The following is a 27,269-nucleotide window of genomic DNA, read 5'->3' on the forward strand; positions in this document are numbered from 1 at the left end:
CCAGACAGAGGGAACCACATGAATAAAATCAGAGATGGGAAAGCAAGGGCACCTTCGGGGAACAGAGAAGGGCTGCCATGGCCTACTGTTGAAGCAACAGGAGGAAGAAATGGGAAAGCACTGGACAGACAGACTGAGAGAGCTTTTCAATGTGCTGTTGAGCACTTTATGCCTTATCTCATAGACTCTGGGGAACCAGTGACAATCAATACAAGGCCTAAAGAACACCCTGAAAGAGAATATGCTGTCTCTTTTTAAATCTCCGGTCTTTGAAACACGCTCCTTCCTCAACCATATCACTCTCCCTCCCAATACCGCCCACTTCACTTGGCCAATTACAATTCATCCTGCAAGAAACAGCTCAAGAACGACTTCTGTGCACACCTCCATGATGAAACACGTTATATGCCATCAGGACCTGTTTTCCGCGATACACAACTGTATTTTGTCATCTCTGTATACTCAGTGTCTGTATACTTGTAGAGTGGTTCAAAGGAAAAAAGGGAGAGAGCGAAAGAGGAGAGAGCCACGAAATCTTGAAATATCTACAAAGCATTTAAAGAGCAGATATTTCTAGTTAATTTAAAGAGAAACTAGGACATATAGAGAGAGTGAGTAATAGTGCCTAGAGTAAGACAAAATCTTATAATTGTATGGCAGAGTCTTCTCAAGGTATCCCAAGGCTTTAGTAGTAATAGTAATAATAATAATAATGATAATGATAACAGGCAGAAGACGAGCTTATTTATACAACACTTATAAAGCACTTGCTAGGCGCCGGATATGCTCTACTTGATTTATGTGAACCCAGTTAATCTCTGCAACTCAGTGATGTAAGTACTAACATTATCTCCATTTTACAAATGAAGAAATTGAGGGACACAGTAGATTAGCAAATTGCAACAGAAATCCTGATAACGATCCTAGGATTGTTAAAAACTTCGTCTTGCCAAATTCACTTAATTGCATCTGAGTAAAAGACATTCGGAGAGTTGGAGATTGACCTAGTGTTGGGCTGTAACTTCAGTTCCTTGTGTTGGTTGGAATAAAGAGCAGTGTTCTTTTCATCCGAGGCATATGTTTCCACGCCAGGCCCCTAATGCCTGAGCGCCCACAGAGGATGGTTGTGTTTGAAGGACTGCCTGCTAACCTGTTCCGGCTGAACAAGTCACTTTTTTTTTTTCAAGACCAAACATCTAGGAGACTTTTTATTGACTGAGAACAAAAGCAGCCCAGTGGTTTAAGTGGATTGTGTAGTAATGGCCCAGCAAGGCTCCAGCAGGGAAGATGTCTTTCTGCCTCTGGGAGGTGGAAAGACCAGCAGAGGCTTTTAGCAGGCGTGTGCTTGTCAGAACACTCCACTTCCGGGGTGGGTGTGTTTTCCTTCTCCTTCCCCTGCTGTGTGTAATGTACAAATTTCCTTTAAACCCATCATTTGGTGTAATTTACGCTGCTACTTGTTGGATTTTCCCTCTTCCTTTTCCCTTTCCCCTGTCAGAGCTCCTGGCCTAGTCCTCCATTACCAGGAAAGAGAAAAACCCTTCTTGTTTTGAGGGGATCTAGCTGAGGAGCTTCCCTGGATCTCAGCCATTCAGCAGTTTGTCAAATGAATCTTAAAGTAACCCTTCTCTGTGAAAACTTTCAACCCAAGCTAGGCGATTAGGAAGGTGTTTTTTTTCCCAAAGTCCCCACAATAAATTCCATAGAAATGTCCCACAAAGCAATGAAATGCCAGTCATTCTGGAGTGAAGGGAACTGTCACCTAAATGCTAGACGAGAAATGAGCTACTGGCCAATGTGTTCAGTCAGCATAGTGCAGATTCATCACTGGCCAACCTGAGTCAGTGTGAAGGGAGAGAATTTCTCCAGCAATTTGACAAAATTCTCAGATGAGCCAAAAGTAAATAAATACCACTGTCAGGCTTGGGAATGATTTGCTTTTTGCAAATATGGTTAAGTTAAATCTATAAGCACATATTCATCTTAAGTGTAGGAAGTATGAAAGGAACGTATCTTACTTCTTTGCAGTGATTAATAATCCTTGTTAAAATAGGGTCATATATTCCTTTAATTTGCTGCTAATGAGTTAGAATCCTTCGATTCTTTAGATAGAAGAGACCCTAAAGCTCACTTCACCCCCCTTCCTAAATTTGCAAAGGGAGAAGTTGAGCTACAGTCTGAACCTAAAAGCTGAAGTTCATACAAGTGATCAGAGCAGAACCAGCACTGGGATTCAAGGCTCAGAGCTGTGTTAACCACAAAAAAAAAAAAAAAAAAAAAAAAAAAAAAAAGTGTCCTCAACTGAAAGAAGGTTAGAGTGCCCTCTTGTGTCCCTACATGGAAATTCTTCATGTCTTTACAAAATTTAAAATCATTTTAATCTCTCCGTCAGTTTTACTGCATTGGGGTGAAGGTCAGACATGTAGCTCTGAAAACAAATCCTGTGATCATTATGTTATCGGAAGTAAATGCACAATGCATTTGACCTACTTCATCAGTAAAGACAATAACATCATCCCTAGTGTAGTTTCGTGTGGATTCGGGTCTGGCTGACCTAGGTTTCTGTCCCCGGACAGCCACTGGCAATCTTGGTAACCCTTAAACAGTTGCAAAACCAGCCTGAACCTCTGTCCCCTCATCTGTAAAATACATAATCACTGCCCTGCAGGACTGGCAGAGATCAAATGCAATCATGTAAGTCAGCCCAGCCTGACATTTGGTAAACAATAAACAATAAATTGAAATTATTAGTCATTTTCGGACGTGAGCCGCCACAAGGGATCACCAGCAAGTTCACAATGAAGGAACTGAAGTGAGAACGCTGTGGAGTGAACAGAATGTCCTTGGGATGCTTTTAGCTCTTGGATGAAGAGGTTTCCATGAGCTCTGGGGACAGAGGAAGTACATTTTTAAAGGAATAACATGCTAAATATGTGATTCTTCCAAAATAAATTCTTCCTTTAGATGGGGAAGTTTAAACAGAACTAGGCCTAATGGCTTTCCCACAGATAGAATCTCTTTCAGAAGGTAACACCTGGTCTTTGGCACTAAGGGCCCAGCATTAAAAAAAAAAAAATCTCTGCTCTGAAAGATAAAGTTTGAAAACTGGATCTTGTTTAGGGCATTGGTCCAGTTCTTTAAGAAGTCTTTATTTATTGAGAGGGTAACCGTATTAAAATAAGTAAAGAACAGAGGTGAAAAACAATAGCTGGATGAATTCATTCTTTGATTTTCATTTTCCTTAAACTCCTTATTTTATGAAACAAGCTACCTCAGCTTAAGTGTTCCGGCAAAATGGCACTAAATCGAGTCCTTTTGCCCCAGTGAACTTTCAAAGGTTCCCTCCTCCCTCCGGTAATTCTCACAGCAGTCTTTTTCACGCATGTGGGAGGGAGATATCATTATGTACAATACAAGGAGACTTGACCTTTAAATGTCAGTGGAAGTGTGGAGTCTGGTGATTGTCTGTATCTTTCTTCCACGAGCTCATTGGAAAGTTGAGGAAGACAGTCCAATAGTGTGTAAGCGGGAAGCGGGTAGGGGCGAAAGGAACCCCTCACCTGTGCCCCTCTCTTTGTTTTCACCCAGCCAGGGAAAAGGAAAGGAAAGCTTGGATTGGACTCTGTCATCCACATACTTATCCTAGATACCACAATCTCTGGGAGGTTAATCGCACCGCAAGTTCATCCTCGGGCTCTCGCGTGGTTGCGGAGGAGCAGAGCTGGAGCCTCTTGGCGCCGGCGGCGTGCCCCCTGCTCGGCGGCGCATGCGCACGCGGCAGTGTCATAGCCGTAGACGGCCGCTGGCCTCCCTGTGCTCCCTTTGTGGACATCAATCATCAAAGAGTGAAAAGATATCCCCTTGACTCATACTTGAAAGTCTCCTATTTGTGTGGATTAACTGAACAATACATTTTGTAGCTGCTGTAGTTACCTCGATAGCATTTGTGAAACAGTTTCTGATGTTCAGCTCATTTTCTACTTTACGCTTTTTGTCTTTTTACGCATGGTTTTTCTCCTTAGAATGCCCCTAAACATCTCTGTGTCTTGTTTATCGATGTTTATATACTAGCCCTTGTGTTCCAGTTTTGGTTTTTTTTAACACCTTTATTGGAGTATAATTGCTTTACAATGGTGTGGTAGCCTCTGCTTTATAACAAAGTGAATCAGCTGTATGTAGACATATATCCCCATATCTCCTCCCTCTTGCCTCTCCCTCCCACCCTCCCTATCCCACCCCTCCAGGCGGTCACAAAGCACCGAGCTGATCTCCCTGTGCTATGCAGCAGCTTCCCACTGGCTATCTATTTTACCTTTGGTAGTGTATATATGTCAATGCCACTCGCTCACTTCGTCCCAGCTTACCCTTCCTGTGTTCCAGTTTTAACGCCAGCATACCATGGAAAAGATTTTTCATGAAGGAAGTCCATCTCAACCAGAGGGAAGCCTCCTCTTGTATGTTTCCACCTTCCCCTCATCTTTATGTGACACCACTCCACTCCCAATCGAGGTCTGCCCCTCTGGGCCAGGCACTGGGCAAGTTGAGGCAAGGAGGGATGGTCTGGCAGAGGAGAAGCCCCTGGTGTGAGGGGGCCTGAAAACTGGGATGGGCAGGACGTGTGTTTGCTCTAGACAGGTTAATATCATGGCACCCCTCACACTGTCACTTAAAAAATATGTATTCGTGATTTATAGAGAAATGTTGAGGTGAAATTTTACATCTTTGAAAACTCCGCATTAGGTTATATCCTCTCCCAGCTCTCTCTCCTCAGCCCTGCTGCCCTAGGATTCCCTCCTTCTCTCCCCTTCTCCTCCTGGCCTCTCAAGCTCCCTCCCCTTTCTCGGCAGATCAGTTTAGGTCCTTCCAAGCTTCTGTCTGCAGATTTGCACACCCGCACCCACTGCTTAATACTGCTGCAAGTATGTCAAAAACCATTAATGCCAGAGATGAATATTTCATTTGTGCCGAGCAAACAAAAGATACCACACTTACCAGGATTCTCTCTTCAGGAACTGAAAATGACTTTTTTTATCCTTATCACATGTTCATATTTAAGATAAAGAGTTTACTGTGTGCCTTAAAGAGATCTCTCTCTCTCTCTTTTTTAAACATCCTGCCCATTTTGTAAGGAGTCACTGGTGAAAACCTACATCAACTGGCACCAAGTTTGTAGATTATCCCAGTGATACTTTTACATCCCTTGTTGACGGGTCCCTTCAGCCACCACTCTGATACTGTGCCCCTCAACACAGCTCTCCCTGGGAGCCCACGGTGCTGCCAGAGCTGCTGTCACGAGGCAGGAAGATGCCGGGGAATGAGAGGAGCTGGTGACAGCCTCCTCGGGAAATGAGAGCCAAGCAGCAGGGCATTTGGAGTCCAGCTGGACCCATGCTCTCTGAAGGGCCAGAGAGGGGTCCCTGTATATCCCCTGTCACCATTTGAGTCTGAGAGTGGACCCTGGTGCTGAGGGAGTAAGCAGTTCCTAAGTGGCTCTTCTTTGGAAACTCGACGTTGCTGATAACCTCCATGTGGAACTTGAGATATACGTTCTTAGTCATTGGTAAAATTAAGTAGTGGTCTCTCCAAACCTTAGAAGAATATCCAGACTTCTTGTTCAAATGATCTTGAGTGGGAATGTTTTGATTGCCTTAGTTTTAGAACTTTTGGAAAAAAATTTTTTTAATTTCTTAAAAATCACAGGTTCATTAAAATGCAAACACTTTTAGGGAGACAGTGGGTTTGAGGGCCCAAACCTCATTTTTAAACTCATTTTCTAAGAAATACTTTTGAAAGATTTCTTAGAAATTATATGAAGGTAGAATCTTCTGGGCTCTGTGTAAATCAAGGCATAAAATCCTCTTATTTTTTCAGAAAAATTCAACCCTTTAAAATGGACTAATACATCACCAGGCTATCTCCCAGAACTCTCCAAGGTGGGTGGACAGTGTGAGGAAGAGCTGTTGTTCAGCTAGACCTCTCAGTTTCTTCTCTCAACTCCACCTGAGGGCTGTTCTCTCTTCTTTTCCTCCTTCAGAGATGGGAGAACATTACCGTCTTTCTTTGGCTTGAACATTTATCTTTTCTCTCTCTTTAGAAAGCCTGATACTGCTCTCTCTTCTGCTGTTTGCACTGACCATCATTTGATCTAGTTGACCCTTTATTCCAGCCCAGATACCTTCTGGTTATCCGAATGACCTAGCTTCATTAAGATAGAGTGTAAGCAAGATTTTTGGTCTTTTGTGTTTGGGCATCTTTAATATCCTCTCGCTGTAGTTTTTGCAGCTAAGATCTTATTCATTTTCCCAGAATAATTTTTTGCTATGTATATTTTACATGAATTTAGAAAAAATGGTGCATTCAGTACCATTTTATGCAGCATCAGCTCCACTGGGTAACTGGCAAAACGGCTGCACCTGTTTTCTTGCAAGCTGCCTGCATTATTCTGACCTCACCTGGTATGGTATAGGCTAATAATCAGAGAAAGAATATGAAATTACAAATCATATGACCCAAAGTTCAAACTGAGATAAAATAAACGAACCCTAACTGAACACTCTGACTATTCCTAACAGAAAATGCATGCATATTCAGTATATGTTTTAAGATCTAGCCTGCAATGGGCCAGACCATCTTAATTTTGACAGAATTAGTATGATGAAGTCCTGATAAAAATCTGGAGTTTAGATGGCTCTTTTAAAAATAAGCTCAACATAATAATTGTCTTTAAAAGAAATTTTGCAGAATGATGATTATGTCTATTAGAACATCTTTATTTTTATTAGTAAAAATACTTCTGTGAAATAGTGAATTTTTTTTCAGTTCTTTTAAATATACTTTTCCAAGTAAATGAAGCATGTTTTTTTTCCTCCTGAATATAAGTTTTATCCGGATTTCATTTCAGACGGACCACTCCAGTGTCAACATATACACATCGACGTGCACATAAATGCTTTGGCAACTGAGAGACATTAGTTCCAAACACCTCTATAGGTATCCCTACTATGAAGTTTTGCTATTTAAACATTTGTTATAACAACTTATAATAAGATTTGTTTTACCTGGAATTCACTACCTGAATGAAAAAAATCTCATAGCAAATTCACACGTGTGGGCTAGCAAAAACATTCAAGTTGCAGGTACATCCAGGCCAGGAGATGGAGAAATGTGTCACATCCACAGCCCAGCTGCTCTCTCAATAGGCTCAACTGTACATTAGTGCTCTCAACTTGCCACAGTTACTGAGTAGAAATGTCTTCTAAGAAAGCGAAAAGGCTTTGAATAAAATCGGTGAACCCAAGAGGCCTGAAAAGCCCATACTTGCAAAGAAAAAACAAAGTGATAAAGAATGTTGAGGGAGATGATCTGACATAAAGCGGTCATGCTCACGTCCTTAAGAACTGTGCACTAGTATTTTAAATGTGCAAGAAATACAGAAAAAAAACTTCTGAAACTATGACTTCGGAATACTGAAGAAAGCTTCAGGAAGACTCTGGTGTTTGGTGTTTTAATGCTTTCTATTATAGAAAGATTCGTTGTGGATGGTTATATAAGTGTTTGAGTGTTTTACTGGCATTTATTAAAACTGATAGGATTTTTGAAGAGTTGGGGAATTATTACTGTTTCTTTCCATTTCATATAATGGATTATAGGTTTTCCTTCTCCAAAAATCAGCTATCCAACATGCCTTTAGCGATAGATTGGATTTGGTTTTTTTGTGTTTGTTTTTTCTATAGAAATCACTTGTGGATGTCTAATTCTATGATGTTAAAAGTAAAAAGTTCAAGAATATCCTTGGAACTTTCTCTCCCATATTTTCAAATTGCGTCGTAGTCACTGAATTTATTTATTCCTGTTATTGACACAGGAGCAGACTAGAGATTGTTTATAATTATACTTTTAGTGCCAATTTATACTTAGCCTACACAATACTGTGATTTTAATTTATTCCTTTTGCTGTTAATTCTGGATGAAACCTAAAATAAATCCCTTAAGCTGCAAACTTCCTTTTTCTCAGTTAACTGCCATAGCAGATCCCTGAATATGAATGTTTAATGAAGTTTCACAACATTATTTAAAAACTAGAATTATTTGTTTCTCAGGTTGTGTCATTCAAGTAGAAGATAACACAAATTCCTTAATAATGAAATAATACTAATAATATGTGTGAGTTCATTCTGTTGGCCAAGGACTCTTCTGAATGCTTACCTAAGTTAATCACTTAACCTTCACCACAAACCATTGATGTTGGTACGATTGTTGTCCCCTTTTGACAGGTGAGAAACTGAGGCACAGCATTTCAGTCACTTAGCTAGTAAGCAGTGCAGCCAAGAGTATGTATCTAGGTAGCCTGGCACCAGACGCCATGCTCTTAACCATTGTGGGAACTCTCCATGTAGCTTATCCAGAGCTACAGTGTTTCATCAAGCCAGGGCTCAGGTAAATCTCTTCTTGCTAAACTGGCATCTTGTACACTACAACTCTGGGTCCTTCAGGGCTATATAGGTGGAGAAATGACTTGCTGGGCCTGGAGAGGCCTGGTAGGAATATTTAAAAAATAACTGGTTCTCAACCCATTAGTGTTCTAGGGGCAGGGGATGAGAACAGAACCCTCCAATATCGACTCACCTTATGGATGGTGTCCAGTGGGAAACAGTCACTGGTGGCACTGACAGACATGCCAGTTAAGGATAAAAGAGATGCAGGGTCAGAGATCCAACCCAGACATGTCAGCTGTCCATTTGGCTACCAGGGAGCTCAGTCTGGAGTGATATTTCTCAGCCTTTTTTCCTTTGTGGCCAAACTAAGGAGTCTTTTTAGCTATTTCTATGCCACTCCTTCTCACTATCGCCACCCCCCCCCCCTCAGCGATGAAATCTTAATACCACAGATACACTGTACGGTATATCTGTTTAGGTACTCTCTTTATACCTTGAACGTAAAAAGAGTAAGATTTTTTCATTCCCCCAAGAACCAATTATTTGTTCCCTTGGGGCGGAGTCACCCGGTTGAGAATACGTGGCCTAGAGGCACCAATACATTGAATGGTGTGAGTAAACACAGGGTGGGAGGGTAGCCTTCAGTGAAAAGACTTGGAGGGGTTAATGGGCTTCAAGGTTAAAGGGCCCACCAAGGGCAGGGTGGTACCTGAGGGAAGTGAGAAGAAGAGATTTTCTTAAATCTATAAGGTCAGGCATTCTCTTTTTTAAAAAAATAATTTTATTTAATATTGGAGCCGAGTTGATTTACAATGTTGTGTTAGTTTCAGGTGTACAGCAAAGTGATTCAGTTATACATATACATGTTTCTATTCTTTATCAAATCCTTTTCCCATTTAGGTTATCACAGAATATTGAGCGACTTCGTTTCTTTATGTTCTCTCTTATCCCTGAAACAGAGATACAAATTGACCTTTAAATGAAAGTTTTGAAACTCCTGGATGGAATTAATTGCCCCTACTTTCTGGCATGTATTTCTGTTAAACCACTGGTTGCAGGATGCAGTTTGGGTCTCCTCTGCTAGGCAGCGAGTCCCAAGGAGGATTCCAGGCTCCTCCTGTCTGTAGCATCGGGCCTAGCACTGTGCCTGTCACACCGTGCTGTCAGTGGACATTTCCAGGGATACAGGGTTTTTCTTGGGAGTCTGTTTCCCTCAAGTCCTGCTTTGACAAGTGGAGGTCAGGCGTTCTTTGACCTGGGTCACCATCCCCACCTCCCCAGATGCCACCCAGAGGTGTGATAAAGAAGATTTTCTCTCTTTCTCATATTCTTCACTTCACTCTTGTCTCATTCTTCCCTCCGTGGCTCTAAGTATAGTCACCTCATAATCATCTGAAATGCCATTGTGTTGTGACGACGTGTATCATTTCGGGGTGTGTGATTTGAATTCTCTTAGTTTTATTTAGAGACCAGCTTCCCAAGAAGCTTGCTTTAAACTCTTTTTAATTGAGTTCAGAAAAATGGCTACTGTTCCAAATTGCAAGAAATGGGTAATGAAAGTGCTTTAACTAAAAACTGTTGTGTGCTCACTTGAGGTCTCCTAACTCCCAAATAGCAAACCTAAGAAAGAGGCAAGCAGCAATTGGTGTTCCGGATAAGGAGCCAACTGGCTGTCCCCAGTCCTCACAAAGCAGCTCATTTTCTCCTACTTGGTCCCTTAGATTATCTTGTAACCTAATGCTGTCTAGGAGGAAATAACCCTAACACTGGATAGACATCCTGCTAACCTTTTCTCATTCAAATATCTCTTTCCTTGTGATTTTGCTGCCTCAGTGACTTTATTCTGAACTCTGTGACCCAGTGCACGTCTGAAATGCTCTAATTAAACTTAAATATCCTCATCTAATTACTCACTAGAAGGCATGATAAAGAAACAAGGCGCCCCAATATGTTTCTTCTCTACAAAGAAGTGGTGATTATTCAGCTGGTCAAAGAGCAGGAGGCATTCCTAGAACACAAAGGATGCTAAGGAGAGCTTCTACCCAGATATGGGAAAGGCAATGCACCAGATTAGTATTTGAAGATTTGAAAGTAGTGGAAGACCAACCAGAGAAATTGATCCCCGTTAAGTCAGAGAGCTCGTTAGCAAAGGATAATCTTACATTTATGGCAGTGAATGTCAAGCCTGGGTGCCTGATAGCATCACCAGGTGAGCTTTTCAAGTTTTTTATTCTCAACTCCCACTCCAGAGAGATTCTGACTCCGTGGGTCTTGGGTGGGCTCTTGGGCACTGGTGTTTTTTAAAACCTCCCCCAGGGGCTTCTGATGTGCATTCAAGGTTGAGACTTACTGCTTTAGATTACAAAATGCTTTCACATACATTATCCAGGGTTTTGTCTACATAAAGAGAGGAAGCAGAGACATTTTAATGCCTTTTGATTGTATAAAGAAACAGGAAGAGACAAGAGTGGTAATTGTGAAAACGAAAGGATTGCAGAGAAAACAGTTTTCAAAAATTGAAGGAGGGCTTCCCTGGTGGCGCAGTGGTTGGGAGTCCGCCTGCCGATGCAGGGGACAGGGGTTCGTGTCCCGGTCCGGGAAGATCCCACGTGCCGCGGAGCGGCTGGGCCCGTGAGCCATGGCCGCTGAGCCTGCGTGTCTGGAGACTGTGCTCCGCAACGGGAGAGGCCACAACAGTGAGAAAAATTGGAGGGAAAAACCCTTACCTTTGCAGGGCTAAAATTAGGGATGATATCAATCCATGGAGTGTAGAACGTTAAGGAGAGGCCTGTATGTCCATATTTCCTGCTCTGTGTGGAATATTCTTGAGATAACAACAAAAGTTCCCTACCCAGAAAAGTCTGAAAATAGTCATCCAATATTTGATTACTATTATTTTCTAAAACCTTATTTAGTCCACTCTATAAAAGAGAAATATTAGAGAAGTAAAACATTTGTTATTAGGCAAAAAGTTTGTTAGAAAATATCACGTTAATATTTCCATGTGCATTCTGGGGTTGTGCACACGATCTGCATGTAGAGACAGACAGAGTGCCTCAACAGTGATCCTTACAGCTTTTGGATGGTTATAATGAATAATTTTGCAGGTAAAAGTGGCAAGTAACAACCTTGGTTGTAGCTCAAGGATGAAATAGAGCCAACTCTGGGCTCTCAGATTAGGGGGAATAGAAGTCAAGTCACAACGAGGCAGAAGAAAGTAAGTTGTGATCAGAAAGTAGGATATTGCGTTTTGTGATTTTAGAAGTGGGCGATGACAAAGCTTAGGCTGTGACCAAGAGAGTGAGTGACAGCTACTGTCAACAAAGTAGAGGCTAAGCTATCATCTCCATGTCAACCAATAAGATGGGCATGGAGAGGAACAGTGCTTCAGGTGCAGGAAAGAAAATCTTCCAGACCCTAGGTATTTAAGATAAGGAATTTCAGTTAATCACCCCTTCTTCCCTCTAGTTTCCAACTAACAGAGAATGACTTATAATAACAGTAACAATAGTTCAGCACTTAGTATGTATCAGCATTGTTCCAGGCACTTTGCATGCATTCCAATGTTCACAACAATTTTTGTGACAATTGATACTATCATGCCCATTTTACAGATTAAAAAACTGAGACATAGGGTAGGCAGCTTGCCCAATATGGGTTATAAATGCTGGTAGACCGAGCTGGGGTAAGAGAATATTTTATGGAAGCTGTCAGCAGAAGTAAGTGCATAGAGTCCAGGAAGGGGCCTGGTGAGAGATGAGACTGAAATAATACATTGGAGCAGTATTGAGGAGAGTCCTAAACCCCAGTGTCCAGAGTTTGAACCTGATCTGTATCTTGAGATGACTGACTTTCAAATATGAACAAATTGGAGAGAGGCTGGACTGAAAGGACAAGTTAGGGTTGTTTTGGTCCTGATTAAAGGACTGGTAATGAGGAGGGTGGCAGGTGAAGGTTAAAGGAAGAGACATGTTTGATGTCTGTTGTAAAAGTCAAATGCGAAGATTTAGTACCTGGTTGGATGAAGGGGGTGAGGGAGAGGGAAGAATTTAATTAGAATCCGAGGTTTCAGGTCTGGGTAACTGAGCAGAACTTCAAGAGTGGCACTTTGTAGGGCTGAGAGGGACAGCATGAGTAGCTGGACTTTGAAAATCTGTAATTTGTTGTGTCAGCAGGCGGGCGTGGATGGAAGACCACGGGAGAAGTCGGAAACATAAATTTGGAACGTAGAAGAGTCTGAGCTAGAAATGAAACTTTTGGTGTCGTCTGCATAATGGTGCTGTGGGTAAAAACTTGGGAAGTGGATGAAATTTCTGAGGGTGGGAGAAGGAAGACCCTTGGAAAACGTTTAAACTGGGGAACAAGAAGGAGGGAGAGGAGCCAGCAAGGGAGGCCAAAGGAGAGAGGTAACAGGATAGGAACACCTAAAAGTGTGCATCGTGGATCACAAGGGAATGGAAGGTTCCAGAAAAGGGCTGACTTAGCAGACCCTCAAAGAAGCTAAGAAGAATAAAGCCACTTGGAGTTGTTGATTCCAAGGTTATAAGGATCAAAAGTAGCAATAGAAGGATAGGAGGCGGCCTCCAACTGGAAGGAGGGAGTAGATCAGGGGAGACAAAGGCCACACGACTGGCCTCTTTTTCAAGAATTCAACAACTGGGAAAAAAAGAGAAGATAGTCACTTGAAGGGGTAAGGCGTGTAATGGAAAGTGCTTTGTTTTGTTCTTAAGATAAAGAGGACCACTTAAATCTATTTTAGACAGTGATAAAAGAGCCATGGAGAGGATGAGTGAGGATGCACAGGCGCTGCCAGGTAGTAGCAGCAAAAACACTTCCCGTGGCAGAAATCACAGCAGGGTGAGGTTCTAAACTATTTTCTAACCTTATCATAAAACAAGCCAGAGCTCATGGAGCAGAGATCCCCACCAACTCCACACAGCAGTTCTCTTCGAGAACAAGGCAAGGGCCAAGGGAGCAGGGGTTTTTCCACCTCTTCTGGGGGAAGTGTGTGAATTTAACCCATACATCCCAGGGCAGAGGGGGAGGAGTAGCCCTACAGACGATCTTTAAAGAGTGAAATAACTTCTTTCAGGTGTAGGGAGAAGAGGAAACTTTGATAATAAATCTGGAGTGCAAAATATTAGGATTTTCTTTGTATAAGTATTATTTGCACATTGTATAACTTGTAAATATTCTGGTGAGGGTTGGGGCATTCTTATCCAGTTTTTTGAAAAAGAAATAGTTAAATGCACTTAAGTACCTGATTGTTATTCTCTCACTCTATGTGAGTGAGGCCAGACACTTCCTGGAAAAAAGTAAGTTGAAAGGCAAAAATATTGATAGTGGTTAATGAGTGAGTGCTGGCTTTGACTGCTGGAGGCCTCGGTAGGACAACTGCTGTAAACCAGTCAGCAAATGGCCTGTTTCCTTGTCCTGTCTCTTCCTATCAAGGGGACGGAAGTGGGCAGTGCTGGGCGCCCAGGATGGAAAGGGGAGGAAAGAGAGAAAGAGGGACTCCTGGTTCCCAGGGAACGTGCACACCCTCCCTCTTCTGTGGGATGGGCTGGGTACACCGTGTATTCAGAAATGGTCCCTGGGGCCCCATCGCTATCACAGTGCCGCAGAATCCTCAGGCTCAGAGAAAAGCCTCAGAGGTTGTTAGCATATCTCCCTCTGGCCACGAAACTGGACTCAGCACCAACAAGAGAATACCAGAGAGGATTTGATCTCCTCCATGCTTGGGTAATGCCTATTTCCTGATACCCAAAGAAGAATTAAGTATTGCGCGGAACTCACACTATATCACACACTCAATCCCGAACAGCTGGGCTGCTGATAAAATCTAAAAAGAAGAGAGAACTGGCTGTTCTCCATCTATACATAATGTATTCGTAATAAATCTCTTGATGAGGAGGCATGAAGATCTCCTATTTCTGTGCAGCCCAAGGAAGCAGAACATCCGGCAAGTATCCAGTGAGTCTTATTAGCAGAGACAACCAGTATGGAAGCTCCAGGGGGACTTGCCCCACATTTCTATTAGTAATGGCAATTTTTTTTTTTTTTACCTTAAATATGCTAGTAATTCTCTTGCTTGCAAAATTCATTTTGCCTAAGGATTGATAACTATGCTTTTTCTTAATAGTTACTGAATACCCTCCATTTTCTAGAGACTACATAAAAATAAAGCATCGCTTGCCACCTTTTTTTTTTTTTTTTTGCTTTATTTCTGAGAGGATAGAACCGTAAAGCCATTCCCAGAATGATTTATTTTCAAGAAAATGGAAGTAATAAAACATGAAACACTAGAGTTGTGTAAAATCCTATATTATGCATGAAATGCCTACTCTACAATTTAGTACAAAGGATAACTGGTGACAGTCAAGAGTATTCTATATGAATATAAGAATTTTGATTCTGGTGTGGGTGGTAGTGATTAAGAACAAGGTTGGTAGTATCAGAACATGACACTTTCCTCCTGGGTTTTGCTTGCAAAGTGCAGCCGCCTGTGTGGAGCCCCCCAGGGTCAGGGCCAGTCACCAAGTCAACCAAATAATAATGGTTGACACCAGATAGAAACCAATGACAAAACGAAAGATATTTGTTAAAGATAATTTTTACTTAAGTTACTACTGAAATATTTTCTCACTTTAGTTAGAAATGTGTCTCTCGTGCTCACTTAGACTTTATAACAGTAAGATCATCTCAGTGTCTAGGAGGATCCCTACCCTCTTTAAGGAAGAGAAATACAACATGCATTTGATCATTTAATAGCAGATTTGGCTTATTCAAAAAGAGGGACGTGGGCTTCCCTGGTGGCGCAGTGGTGAGAGTCCGCCTGCCGATGCAGGGAACACGGGTTCCTGCCCCGGTCCGGGAAGATCCCACGTGCCGCAGAGCAGCTGGGCCCGTGAGCCATGGCCGCTGAGCCTGCGCGTCCGGAGCCTGTGCGCCACAACGGGAGAGGCCACAGCAGTGAGAGGCCCGCGTACCACAATAATTAATCAATACCTTATACCAGCAATGTATGAAATTATAGTTTTACCGCAGGCTTGACAAGCTGCTAATAAGACTATGTTACTCTTATTTGTGTTTATTTCATCCCTAGCAAGCTTGAAATTTTTTGCAAGTATTTGTTCACAATATTCTGCATGAGTGCTTGGTTCTAAATTTTTGTTGTTGTTTTCTTATCAATTGGATTATCTGTCCCAACTCCAGTCTCAAGCCCTCTCCTCACATTTATTGCTTCGTATAGGCTCCCATGATTCATTCAGTTACTGGGTAGACGAAAAGTCCCCAGTGGGGCCTGACCAAACCCCAGCTATCAAACGCCTCGCCAGGATCTCCTTGGTAAAGAAGCTCATGAAGAAATGGTCTGTGACTCAGAACCTGACGTTCCGAGAACAGCTGGACGCTGGGATCCGCTACTTTGACCTGCGTGTGTCTTCCAAGCCAGGGGATGCCAACCAGGAAATCTTCTTCATTCACGGGCTTTTTGGCATCAGGGTCTGGGATGGGCTGATGGAGATTGACTCGTTCCTCACACAGCACCCCCAAGAGATTGTCTTCCTGGATTTCAACCACTTCTATGCCATGGACGAGGCCCATCACAAACGCCTGATTCTCCGGATCCAGGAGGCCTTTGGGAACAAGCTGTGCTCAGCCTGCAGTGTGGAGAGTATGACGCTCCAGACGCTGTGGGAGAGGAAGTGCCAGGTAGGAGGGAACAGAGATTAGCTTCCAAGGGCAACGACCCGAACTCTTTCTGCTTTTTCTGTGTCACCAGCCCTAAGGCAGCTCACTCCAGGGCTCTTGGGCCAGAAGGCATAGATTGTTTGGGATGATAAAGATCTGCACACCAGTTCATGGGCTCTAAGACGGCTCCAAGGGCTCCCCTGGGCACAGCTGAACTGGGATTAACTTGTTTGGCAATGGCCTGGCCAGAGCCAGCCCAAGGCAGAGTTGTGAAATAGGACCAGTTGGCCATTACCATTTTTCTGCCTCCCATTGTATCTGTTTTCACACTCCTAGTTCCCCTTGGGGATCATCTGTCCCATCCTGTCTTCAACTCAATATCAGATAATCCCTGCCAAATATTGTTTGATAGCATTAGCTGACAAAGGCACGTGAAGTGAAGTGATTCGTCTCAGAGGTGTTAGTTAACATTTTGAAAGGCCATCTCCACAGAGTTTGGGTCAGCGGGGAAGACAGTTAAGGAAGGAAGAACCCGCGAAGGGATCAAGGCTAGAGGAACATCCCTAAGTTGAGAAGAGCCCCAAACCCAGACCCATGAAGGACAGACTCAGGAAAAGGAGCGCGGGCCTCAGATATATTCTGTTCTGGTCCCAGAGGATGGTGGATAGTGAGAGAGGAGAGCTTCAGGAATGGTCAGGCTCCAATATAGACTCTCTTTAAAAAGAAAAAGAAAAAAAAGTACCTTTCATTCACAGTTGCTCCCTTACTCATAGATGCATTAACCAAAGCATCTTAAAGAGGCGGTGATTTTTGAACCCAGGGAAGAGCTTTAATTAGAAAGCAATTAAAGATTATTCATTTGCAAATGTATGGTGAACACTAAGTGTGAGCCGAGCTCCATTCTAAGCACTTGGGATAAATCAGTAAATAAAACAAAGATCCTTGCCCTAATGGAGATTTCATTCAGGTGGACGGAGATAGATCATAGATAATAAACATGATAAATACATTATAGTGAATGTTAGAAAGTAATAAGCAATGGAAAAAGAAAGCCAAGCACAGTAAGGAGGAACCAGGGATCTATGGGTTAGAGGGTTGGTCACAGTTTTAATCAGGGTAGCCCTCATTGAAAAGATGACATTTGAGGGAGTGAATCTATTGGGGGAAGAGCTTTCCCAGCAGAGGAACCAGTCAGAGCAGAGCCCCAAAGCAAGAGGGTCCCTGACATGGTTAAGGAAAAGCAGGGGCCACGGGACTGGAGAGCAGAGCAGCGGACGAGGTCAGAGAGATAACGGTTGATCAGGGGGCCCTTGAAGGCACTGAAAGGACTTGGCTTTTACTCTGAGTGAGGAAGGTTCTGGGAGGGTTCTGAGCACAGGGTGTTGTGGCCTGACTTCAGTTTTGATGGTATCCCTCTGGTTACTAGGAAGAGCCCTGGAAAGACAGAAGGGAACTACAGAAACCAGTGAGGAGACTAGTGGGAAGTGGTCAGATTTGGAATCCACCAGAAGTTAGACCTAATAGCGTTTCCTAACTGTTGGAATGTGAGGATTCCAGGATGACTCCCAGCCTCGGCCTGAGTAAACAGGAAACAACCAGGGAAACACCAAGGTGGTTTTGCACACCCACGAAAGTCCTAAAGGTCTTTGAATCTACGAAGACTAATGAGTTAACTCTTAGTATCTGTTAAGTTTTATCTAAGCTATTTTTCGGCACTAAAACTTTTGTAAGTGATATTTTGCCAAATATTTATCACACCTCTCCCCTAAACCTAAGTTTATATCTATTCAGACTCGCAGGTCAAATTTGGAGAGATTTGGGCTTCCCTGGTGGCGCAGTGGTTGAGAGTCTGCCTGCCCATGCAGGGGACACGGGTTCGTGCCCCGGTCCGGGAAGATCCCACATGCCGCGGAGCGGCTGGGCCCAGGAGCCATGGCCGCTGAGCCTGCGCATCCAGAGCCTGTGCTCCGCAACGGGAGAGGCCATGACAGTGAGAGGCCCGCGTACTGCAAAAAAAAAAAAAAAAAAATTTGGACAGATTTTTCCCCAGGGGAACCTCTTTCTTTTTTTTTTTTTTTTTTTTTTTTTTTTTTTTTTTTTTTTTTTTTTTTTTTTTTTTAACATCTTTATTGGGGTATAATTGCTTTACAATGGTGTGTTAGTTTCTGCTTTATAACAGAGTGAGTCAGTTATACATATATATATGTTCCCATATCTCTTTCTTACAATGCTAAATAATACTAGTAACAAGAGCAATAACACAACATTTATTGAGCCTTTACAATGTACTGAGTACAGGGATTAACTCATTTAATCCTCTCAACAACACTATGACATAGGTTGTCATTATTATCCTCATTTTACAGATGAGAAAACTGAGGCAGGGAACAATTAAACACCTTGCCCGAGAGAACATTGTCAGTGAGCCACAAGGGCCAGGACTCAGTCACAGGCTGTCGGGCTCTACCGAGTTCCCACAGCCTTCAGTGCTCTCCCAGGGCTGATCACACATCTTGGTGATTTTCACAACTAGTGTCATAGACGATGCTAATAAAAACACTTTCTCCTTATTCAAGAGCCCTTGTTATCAGAAGGTCTCAGAGGGTTAGCAGAATGGGAGACAGGGAAGATCCGTGAGAGGGCTTTTGAATACGAGGATTCAGGTAAAGTTAAATTTGAGTCCAGCTAAATTTATAAACAGGTATCTGTTATAGTTTTATAATTTTGTGCACAGATAGTATTCTGGATGGACTGCCACACTGCATACTAAATCATTTAGAAATTTGCAAGAGAAACAAGTAATTTCAGGAATAATGAATCATGTGGACAGTGAATTTCTAGCAGAACAGTAAAGATCTGTTATAGTTTTTAAGTATGGGCTGATCTGTCATTCAACAACCAATACCCCTAAAATTATGAATGAAAGAGACTGTGATGATGTGTCAGAAAAAGGAAGCATGTCATCAATTTGAATTCCAGGATTTCCCTGTTCCCCTTCCGTTCCCAGAGGTTTCCCTGGTATACCTCTTCTTAAAAGCTAAAGAGATCTCCAACAGAGCCCTCAGTCATCTTCCCCCTGCTGGGGCAGTGCCATACTGGTGGTTAAACATTAAATATTCATTATGTAATGAGCTGCCTTGCATGTAACCCCCAGAGTATTTTATTACTAGTTTAATAGAAAGAAGTGTACTACCATTCAGTCACATTTCATTTACTCAATATGCAGTTATATCACAGCTCACAGGTGTGTATTGGTATATTAGTGGTTATGAGTTTTGAGGGTACAGTGAATTCGAAGATTTCATCTACAACTTGGCAGTATTTAGAGTCTTAATGAGAAGGTAAGAATACGTGCCACTAGTAAAATATAAGACAACTGATATATACAATTACAAGGCAAAACTGCCTCAAACGTACTGTATGAAAAAAAGGGTTTTGTAATCCATCAATTGAAAAATAGTACATAGTATAAATCTGCATCCCAGGGGCCCCATAAAAGAATGATCAAAATAAGAAGAGGTCAATTAAAGAATAATTCTTAAAGGAAATGACATTTTAAATCTGAGTCTCGAGAGAAAACCTGCATATGAATTGCTGAGCTGGAGGGAAGAATATCTCAGAAAATACAGCAGAGCGAGGTTGGGAGTCAGATGCAAAACACAGGCCCTGGGCAAGACTTACTGTCCCCCAGAATTCTGTAGAATGAGGGCTGGTTTGCTAGGCCAAGCTCCTACTGTAAACAGAAATTCCCCCTATAACCTTTAGGATCAGATTACTTGAGAAGGCTCTTGAGGAAAGCCATAAAAGCCCCTTTTGTAGAATGTGTCCTCTTTGCTCGTTCTCCAAGACTGAGTGAAGAACAGCGCTTTCCTTTCATCCCCTGACCCTCTGCTCAGGGGCCAGGCAGCATGGGAAATGGTCTGACAGGCCCTGTCGAAGGATCACACAGCCTCCCGCCTCTCCCACAGTCCATCTCACAGCCCGGCTTTTCACACTTACAGATGCTGGAGACCCCAGCCTTCCAAACTAGCCAGTTAAAACGCCAGCAGGAAATCTTCCCCTATCTCCCAGGCAACCTGCTTACGATGAGCCTGTGATTAACCTCATTAACCCATGTGTTTACCACCAACATCATTAGCAGGCAGTCAGACATTACTCAAAGCCATTAAAAGCAACAAGAACAACTAGCCTGTTCAGTGCTTTGAGCCTGGTGCTCCCTAGCTCTAGGCCTTTAGGAGCAGTTAGGCTAAATGCACCCCGGAAACAAGACACACATTCAGAGCTCTTGCCCTTGGGTGCCAGGAGAATTACGCTGTCAGGCCAGCTCTTCGAGGATTGCAGTCCAGGGAGTGTAAATACACACGATGGACTTTCGTCCAGGGAAGAATCGCTGGTACCCGGGAGGAGAAAAAACATAGTACTTCTGGAAACCCAAGCATCAGAGCTCTGAATTGGGACAATCGAAATAGCAATTCCCTGTCTCTCTGCTGCCTTCAGAGACTAATTAATGCCGTGGATGTGGCTTGCTAATTATTTGCAAAATCACCACCATCCTGAGGGGTCCCACTGGAGACCCATCCGGTACTCGAAGTCTTCCCTGCCTCACATAGCTCACTCCCTCCCTCTCCCGGGAAGGGCAGTTTCATTCAGAGTCAGCGCGCAACTGAAAACCTACATCCTCCCAAATTCAGTTCAGTGTATTGATCTCAACCCAAGAACTAAGGGTCAATTTCGTGAGCATAGGAGTCAAAACTTATAGACAGGACTAACCACTGAGGTTTTCCACCTGGGGTCCAGAGATTCCCAAGAGGAGTGGATTAGGGTAGAATTTAAGAAGTCTGTGAATTTGGATGGGAAAAGCACTACATACTGGCTTTTAACCTCTAACTGAATATCAGTATAACCACTGATTATGTGTGAGCAGTCACCCACGGCAGTGTCAGCAGTGTTGGCAGTGTTGGCAGTGTTGGCAGTGTCGGCACTCCCTATGACTTTGTCCCCACAGAAACCACAGATATTCATTTAGTGCAGATATCTTGAAATATTGTGTATACTCATCATTTACTCAAAATTATGGAACTTATTAGGCTTAAAACAAAATATTTTTATTTAATGTGTTTATTATGAAGTTCATATATTAATTTATTTATTACAGATTTAATTATTATGTTGATAGCTATATTTCCATCTCACTGATTTTCTTTGTAATCCTATCTTTTTTTTTTTTTTTTTTGCGGTACGCTGGTCTATCACGTTGCGGAGCATAGGCTCCGGACATGCAGGCTCAGCGGCCATGGCTCACGGGCCCAGCCGCTCCGCGGCATGTGGGATCTTCCCGGACCGGGGCACGAACCCGTGTCCCCTGCATCGGCAGGCGGACTCTCAACCACTGCGCCACCAGGGAAGCCCTATCCTATCTATCTATTTTATTTTAGACATTCATTTAAAACAATCTGAGAAGGGGTTCAGGAGTTTACCATACTTCCAAAGGTGTTCATGACCCCCAAAACGTCAAAAACTTCAAGTCAGGCATATAGCAAGTGCTTAAATCTTTGCTTATTAATTTTTCTAAAAAAATATGTATATAAAAATTTTTGAATTTCCACGTATGTTTGTATTCGTGCGCCTTTCCTCCTAGCAATCCATCAGTGTAAAGCCGAGGAGTTAACACTCAGCTTGTTCATGAACTGCCCTCCTTTATTTGTTCTGAACGTTTCAGGTTCTCATCTTCTATCACTGTCCCTTCTACAAGCAATACCCCTTCCTATGGCCTGGAAAGAAGATCCCAGCGCCCTGGGCAAATACCACAAGTGTGCGCAAGCTCATCCTCTTCTTGGAGACCACGCTGAGTGAGCGCTCTCCCCACGGATCCTTCCATGTGTCTCAAGCGATCCTCACGCCCAGAGTGAAGACCATCGCCCGGGGCCTGGTTGGCGGCCTCAAGAACACGCTGGTCCATAGGTAAGAATTTGCTTCCTTTTCACAAGTGAGGGTTAAAAAAAATGTTTTTATCTTGATTCTCTTCTGAATAAACAGCAAACAACAGTAAAATCATATACTCTGAAGATTTAAAATAACAGAACAAAACCCAAAAAACCTTGTATTTGAAAAAGTTGTGTACTTGAGGTGTCTTGCATTAACCGTGGCCAAAGGATCTCTAAACACCCTGTTAAAATGTACATATTAAAACATAAATACCCTCTAAATTTCAATATGGAGGCAAAGCACTTTCAGCCACCACCAGTCCATTCACGTCTGGCTGGAGGTGCCATCATGTTCCTGCCCCTGCCCTCGAAGCTGGCCCAAGCACTCACTCTCTTAAGAAGCATTAAATGAGACTGCTGTGCCAGGCAGTAGGGATTCAGAGATGACCCTCCCAGGATTTAGGGTGTCCTTTCTCCCTTCCTTAGTGACAGTGAGTCCTAAGAAGCAGCTCAGGATGCCACCTACCATGCCATAGCTTCAGATACTTCCTCGGAGCAGAACTGATCCTGACTCTACAATTAGGCAGGAGAAGCTCCAGAAACGTTGTGTTAGATGATGTTCGTTATCCTGGGCACCAATAAATGATAGGTGTCGTCAAGAAAAAGGATGGCTTGTGTATATGTACATGTATGTGTGTATGCCTATGCCTATGTATAAAGGGAATGTTATAAATACATTTGGCTGATAGGGCATCCCTCACAATCCAAGCTGAAGAAACCAGTATGTTTGGATAACAAGGGATATTTACGAGAATCGCTTTGGTTCCTGAGTTCCAGGTGCTGAGCACCGGAGTTCAGATAATGAAAGATTCATCAAAAAAACATGTCCCTGTCTATTTGGATAGTTTGGATATGACTTCTGATAACAGGTGTTCACCTGGCAGGAGTTTGGTTGACGAACTGAGAGCTTCTGATCGTGCTGGCCATGAACAGAACCAGAAACCTCTTTCTGTGTGGCTCTACTAAGTCTTCACCGAATTACCTGTGCTTAACTTGGGAAAGAGAGTTTCATAAACCAAGACCAGAATCATGAACTTTCTTTTTTATAGTATATGCTCATATATCCATACCATTTCCTCATGCCTTTGGTAAATTTGTAGATTAACATTATTTATTTATTTATTTATTCAGCGACGAATAGGAGCTAGGTCCAAAGACACAAGATGAATAATCTAATCATTGCCCCCATAGACGTACATTCTATCGGGAAAAATAAACATGTAAATTTCTATGTAACACTGTGAAAGTCACTATAATAAAGTCTGTGCAGAGAGCTGTACTTGTAAGGGAGAGGAAGTCTTTAAAAATAAGGATGTGTTATATCTGTATAGTGTATTCTGAATATAGAGCACCCTCTTGCAGATGATTTCATTAGGTTCTTAAAGTAAGCCAGCCTCCAGGAGGGCACGTTGTCTAAAGCATGTTACTCTCCCCACTTCAGATGGGCCCAATGAGGTTAAGTGACCCAGACCCCCAATGCTGGTAAGAGTCAGTATTACATCCCATCCGTGGACTTCTGATTGTTGGACCATTGCCCCTTTCAGCATCCAAGCACTGACTTGTATGTAGCACATTTCAGTGCCCTGTTCCTTTCTGCTCCACTGGTCTGTGATTGTCTCACTAGTACCTGAATCCGGTCAGCTCTTACTGGCTACAATTCTGAACCCACAAAGTCACAATGCTTTTGAGTTCCTGCATCTTTAATCTGGCTGCAGATGAAGCACAAGGCTCTTCCACTGAGAGGTAACGATGGCGCACGCGCCCAAAGTCCCAGCATCCTAGCACGCCAGAGCCTTAACCTGCTGGCTGCAAGCACACACCTGGGAGATTGGAAGGATACTGGGGCATCTCGCCGCATGCTGGTCACAAGAATATTACAGAGATGCATTAGGATTCCTAGGCCTCCACATCAGCTGCTTTGGTCAAGTTTGTTCCCAAACACCAGCACGACATGTGGCTGTCATTTCCCCTGCGCTATTGAACAAGCGTGTTGACTTAAAAATATATATATGCACAACGTGAGAGCTGCGAGTTAAGTTTTATTGGGGGCAGAATGAGAACTGAAGCCCAGGAGACAGCGTTTCAGATAACTCTGAGAAGCTGCTCCAAGGAGGCGAGGGGGGAAGCCAGGATACATAGGAGTTTTGCAACAAAGGGCAGGTAGTCGGGAACGTCAGAAGATTGTTGCTAATTAAAGAAAACCAGATATCTCAAGTTAAGGAATTTAGCGCTTTTCTATGTACGGAAGATGCAAGAGTCTTGGCTCACTGAAATCATTCCTTTGATATGCACCTCAGCCATCTGGGGCCAGTATCCTGACACATCCTGAGTTTCCTCAGGGCTCACCGCAGGGAGTGGCTGCAGTCTGACGGCTGCTAGATGGCAGGTATTCTTTTCAGCCCTGAGTTTCCTCGGCTCACGTTTGAGGGGTATAGTCATTGATGATTGTGACATCCTTTGTTTATTGACATGGCAGGAAATATTTCATTTCTTAAGCATATGGAAGACGCAGTTGTCACGGGCCTTCCCTGAGAGCCAACACCCAGAAGGTCTGTCGTAAGGCACACGGGGTGCTGTCAGACTGGTCCTGGGCACCAGTTATCAGCTTAACCGAGAGGAAAAGACAAGGTATATTTTCCTATAAATGTAGTGGTGCTTTTCTCAGCAGGCAGTTAACCCCCCCTTCCCGCTAACTCTTAGGTCAACTTTGGACTTGAGATTTTGTTTGCTTGAAGCCATGAAAAATATATGCATTCTTATCTCCATTTCATTAAGATCTTCTTGTGAGGTTCTGTCTTGGTCTTTCGTTTGGAACATATTTCTCTGTCTCCTCTTTTTCCTGACTCTCTGTGCCAACTACCCCCCCGGTCTTGAAGGAGTGACCTTGTGTAGGTGATGTCCCAAGGGCCCAGGGCTCGGGGCACAGGGGGTGTCCCCTGTGTGGGCTTCATGCGCCTACCTGCTGTGGTGCAGGGGTAAAACATAGCCATTCTGACTGAATTTCTAAGGTAGTTTTCCCTAGATTCTTAGAAACCTTGCACTCCCACTGAAATCAAATGAAAGCAAATTTTGCCTAAGCCTGAAGGCACAGCAGCATGGGGCTGCAGAAGGGGACACAGACTGAAACCAGAGGCCCAAGGTTGAAGCCTGACTTAGTTCCTGTTGTCGCGGTCCGGGAGCCACACGCCTGGAGTCGAGTTCCCCGGTAAATGCGACCTGTGTCCCAACCAAGGACACCCGAGAATCACCAACACCAAGCAGAAAGATTAGCAAAGGATTTATACAAGTATAGAAGCTTACACAAACTGTCCGGACAGGGTCCCACTCGGAGAGAAGTGAGTGAGACCCCGACTAACAGTCGGGCGAGGCCTTTATACCCTTCACAGGACGGGAAGTTCCCAAGGCGGGAGGGAGCTGTTTAATTTTGAATCAGCCAATCAGGAACCCGGTTCTTCCTGCCCCAGGCAAGTAAGCAAAGCAACTTTCTTACAGAAGTCAAAATGTGCTGTTAGCCCTGAAGCTGTTCTTCCGTTTCTTTCGTCACACTGTTACGGACTGAATTGTGTTCCCTGGAGTTTCACAAGTTGGAGCCCTAATCTCCAGTACCTCAGAACATGGCTATATCTGGAGATAGGGCCTTTAAAGAGTTGGTAAAGTTGGGCTTCCCTGGTGGCGCAGTGGTTGGGAGTCCGCCTGCCGATGCAGGGGACGTGGGTTCGTGCCCCGGTCCAGGAAGATCCCACATGCTGCAGAGTGGCTGGGCCTGTGAGCCATGGCCGCTGAGCCTGCGCGTCCGGAGCCTGTGCTCCGCAACGAGAGGGGCCACAGCAGTGAGAGGCCCACGTACCGCCAAAAAAAAAAAAGAAAAGCTGGTAAAGTTAAAATGAAGCCATTCGGCTGGGCCTTAATCCAGTCTTACTGGTGTCCTTATAAGAGGAGGAAATTAGGACACACAGAGACACTGGGGATGGGTGTGAACAGAGAGCAGACCCTGTGAGGACACAGGGAGAAGGTGGCCATGTGCAGGCCAAGGAGAGAGGCCTCAGGAGAAACCGAACCTGCTGACACCTTGATCTTGGACTTCCAGCCTCTAGAGCTGTGAGGAAATAAACTTACGTTGTTTAAGCCACCCAGTCTGCAGCGCTTTCTTACAGCAGCCCTAGAATATTAACACAGTGCCTTAAAAACAGATTGCCTGGGCTTCCCTGGTGGCACAGTGGTTGAGAATCTGCCTGCCGATGCAGGGGACATGGGTTCGAGCCCTGGTCTGGGAGGATCCCACATGCCACGGAGCAACTAGGCCCATGAGCCACAACTACTGAGCCTGCGTGTCTGGAGCCTGTGCTCCGCAACAAGAGAGGCCGCGATAGTGAGAGGCCCGCGCACCACGATGAAGGGTGGCCCCTGCTCACAACTAGAGAAAGCCCCCGCACAGAAACGAAGACCCAACACAGCCAAAAATTAATTAATTAATTAATAAACTCCTACCCCCAACATCTTCTTTAAAAAAAAAAAACAGACTGCCTTTGACAAATTTCCTGAGGTCTCTGAGCTGTGGTTTTTCTTACCAGATAAGCGGGGTTAATAAAACCGCACAAGATTGTGGAGTCTTAACAGGAAAGCATCTCCCACAGTGCCTGGCACAAGACAGGCATGCCACGCCCATCCCTGCACTGAACCAGCCCTGCTCTCAGTGGGCCTCTAAGCCAGGGGGAAGTTTCTGAGCTGCTACTCTGCAGCCCTTGGGATTCAGTGCCTCACGGCCCCACAACAGTATCTGACTCAGCCGTCTGCACTGATCTCTTGGTAAAGAAATCTTGGTGAAGAGGTCTTGGTAAAGAGGTCTTGGTGAAGGCCAGGAGTTAAGAGAATAGAGCGGCCCCTGCTCAGTGGGTTCTGCATTTCCTGGTTATTCGATCCTTGTGCGCAATCCTGGTTATTTGATCCTTGCCCTGGGGAAGGCTGACACGAGAACCCGAAGCTGACACAGAGCTCTTTGTCACAGAGAGGAGACCACAGGTGCTGGCCTTTCCCTCTGCTCGGCCTCCAGGCCTCCAGGGATCCTCCACGGGCTGGCTTGACCAAACCTTTAATTCTCATTTCCCCGTGATGACCAGAAGGTGGTGCCAGAATTTCATACTTAAACATGGACAAGCCG

General features: G+C 43.8%; 1 protein-coding gene across 1 annotated transcript in view; it reads left to right on the forward strand.

The window, feature by feature from the left end:
* Window positions 1-27,269, forward strand: part of PLCXD2 (phosphatidylinositol specific phospholipase C X domain containing 2) — a 44,222-nt gene that overhangs the window by 13,267 nt on the left and 3,686 nt on the right. The window contains exons 2-3 of the mRNA XM_007454811.1: window positions 15,688-16,148; window positions 21,847-22,088. Coding sequence (XP_007454873.1) covers window positions 15,688-16,148; window positions 21,847-22,088 — 703 coding nt within the window. The remainder of the gene's footprint in view (window positions 1-15,687; window positions 16,149-21,846; window positions 22,089-27,269) is intronic.

This window comes from Lipotes vexillifer, unplaced genomic scaffold (assembly GCF_000442215.2).
Source record: "Lipotes vexillifer unplaced genomic scaffold, Lipotes_vexillifer_v1.1 scaffold416, whole genome shotgun sequence".
In the NCBI taxonomy this organism is placed as follows: domain Eukaryota; kingdom Metazoa; phylum Chordata; class Mammalia; order Artiodactyla; family Lipotidae; genus Lipotes; species Lipotes vexillifer.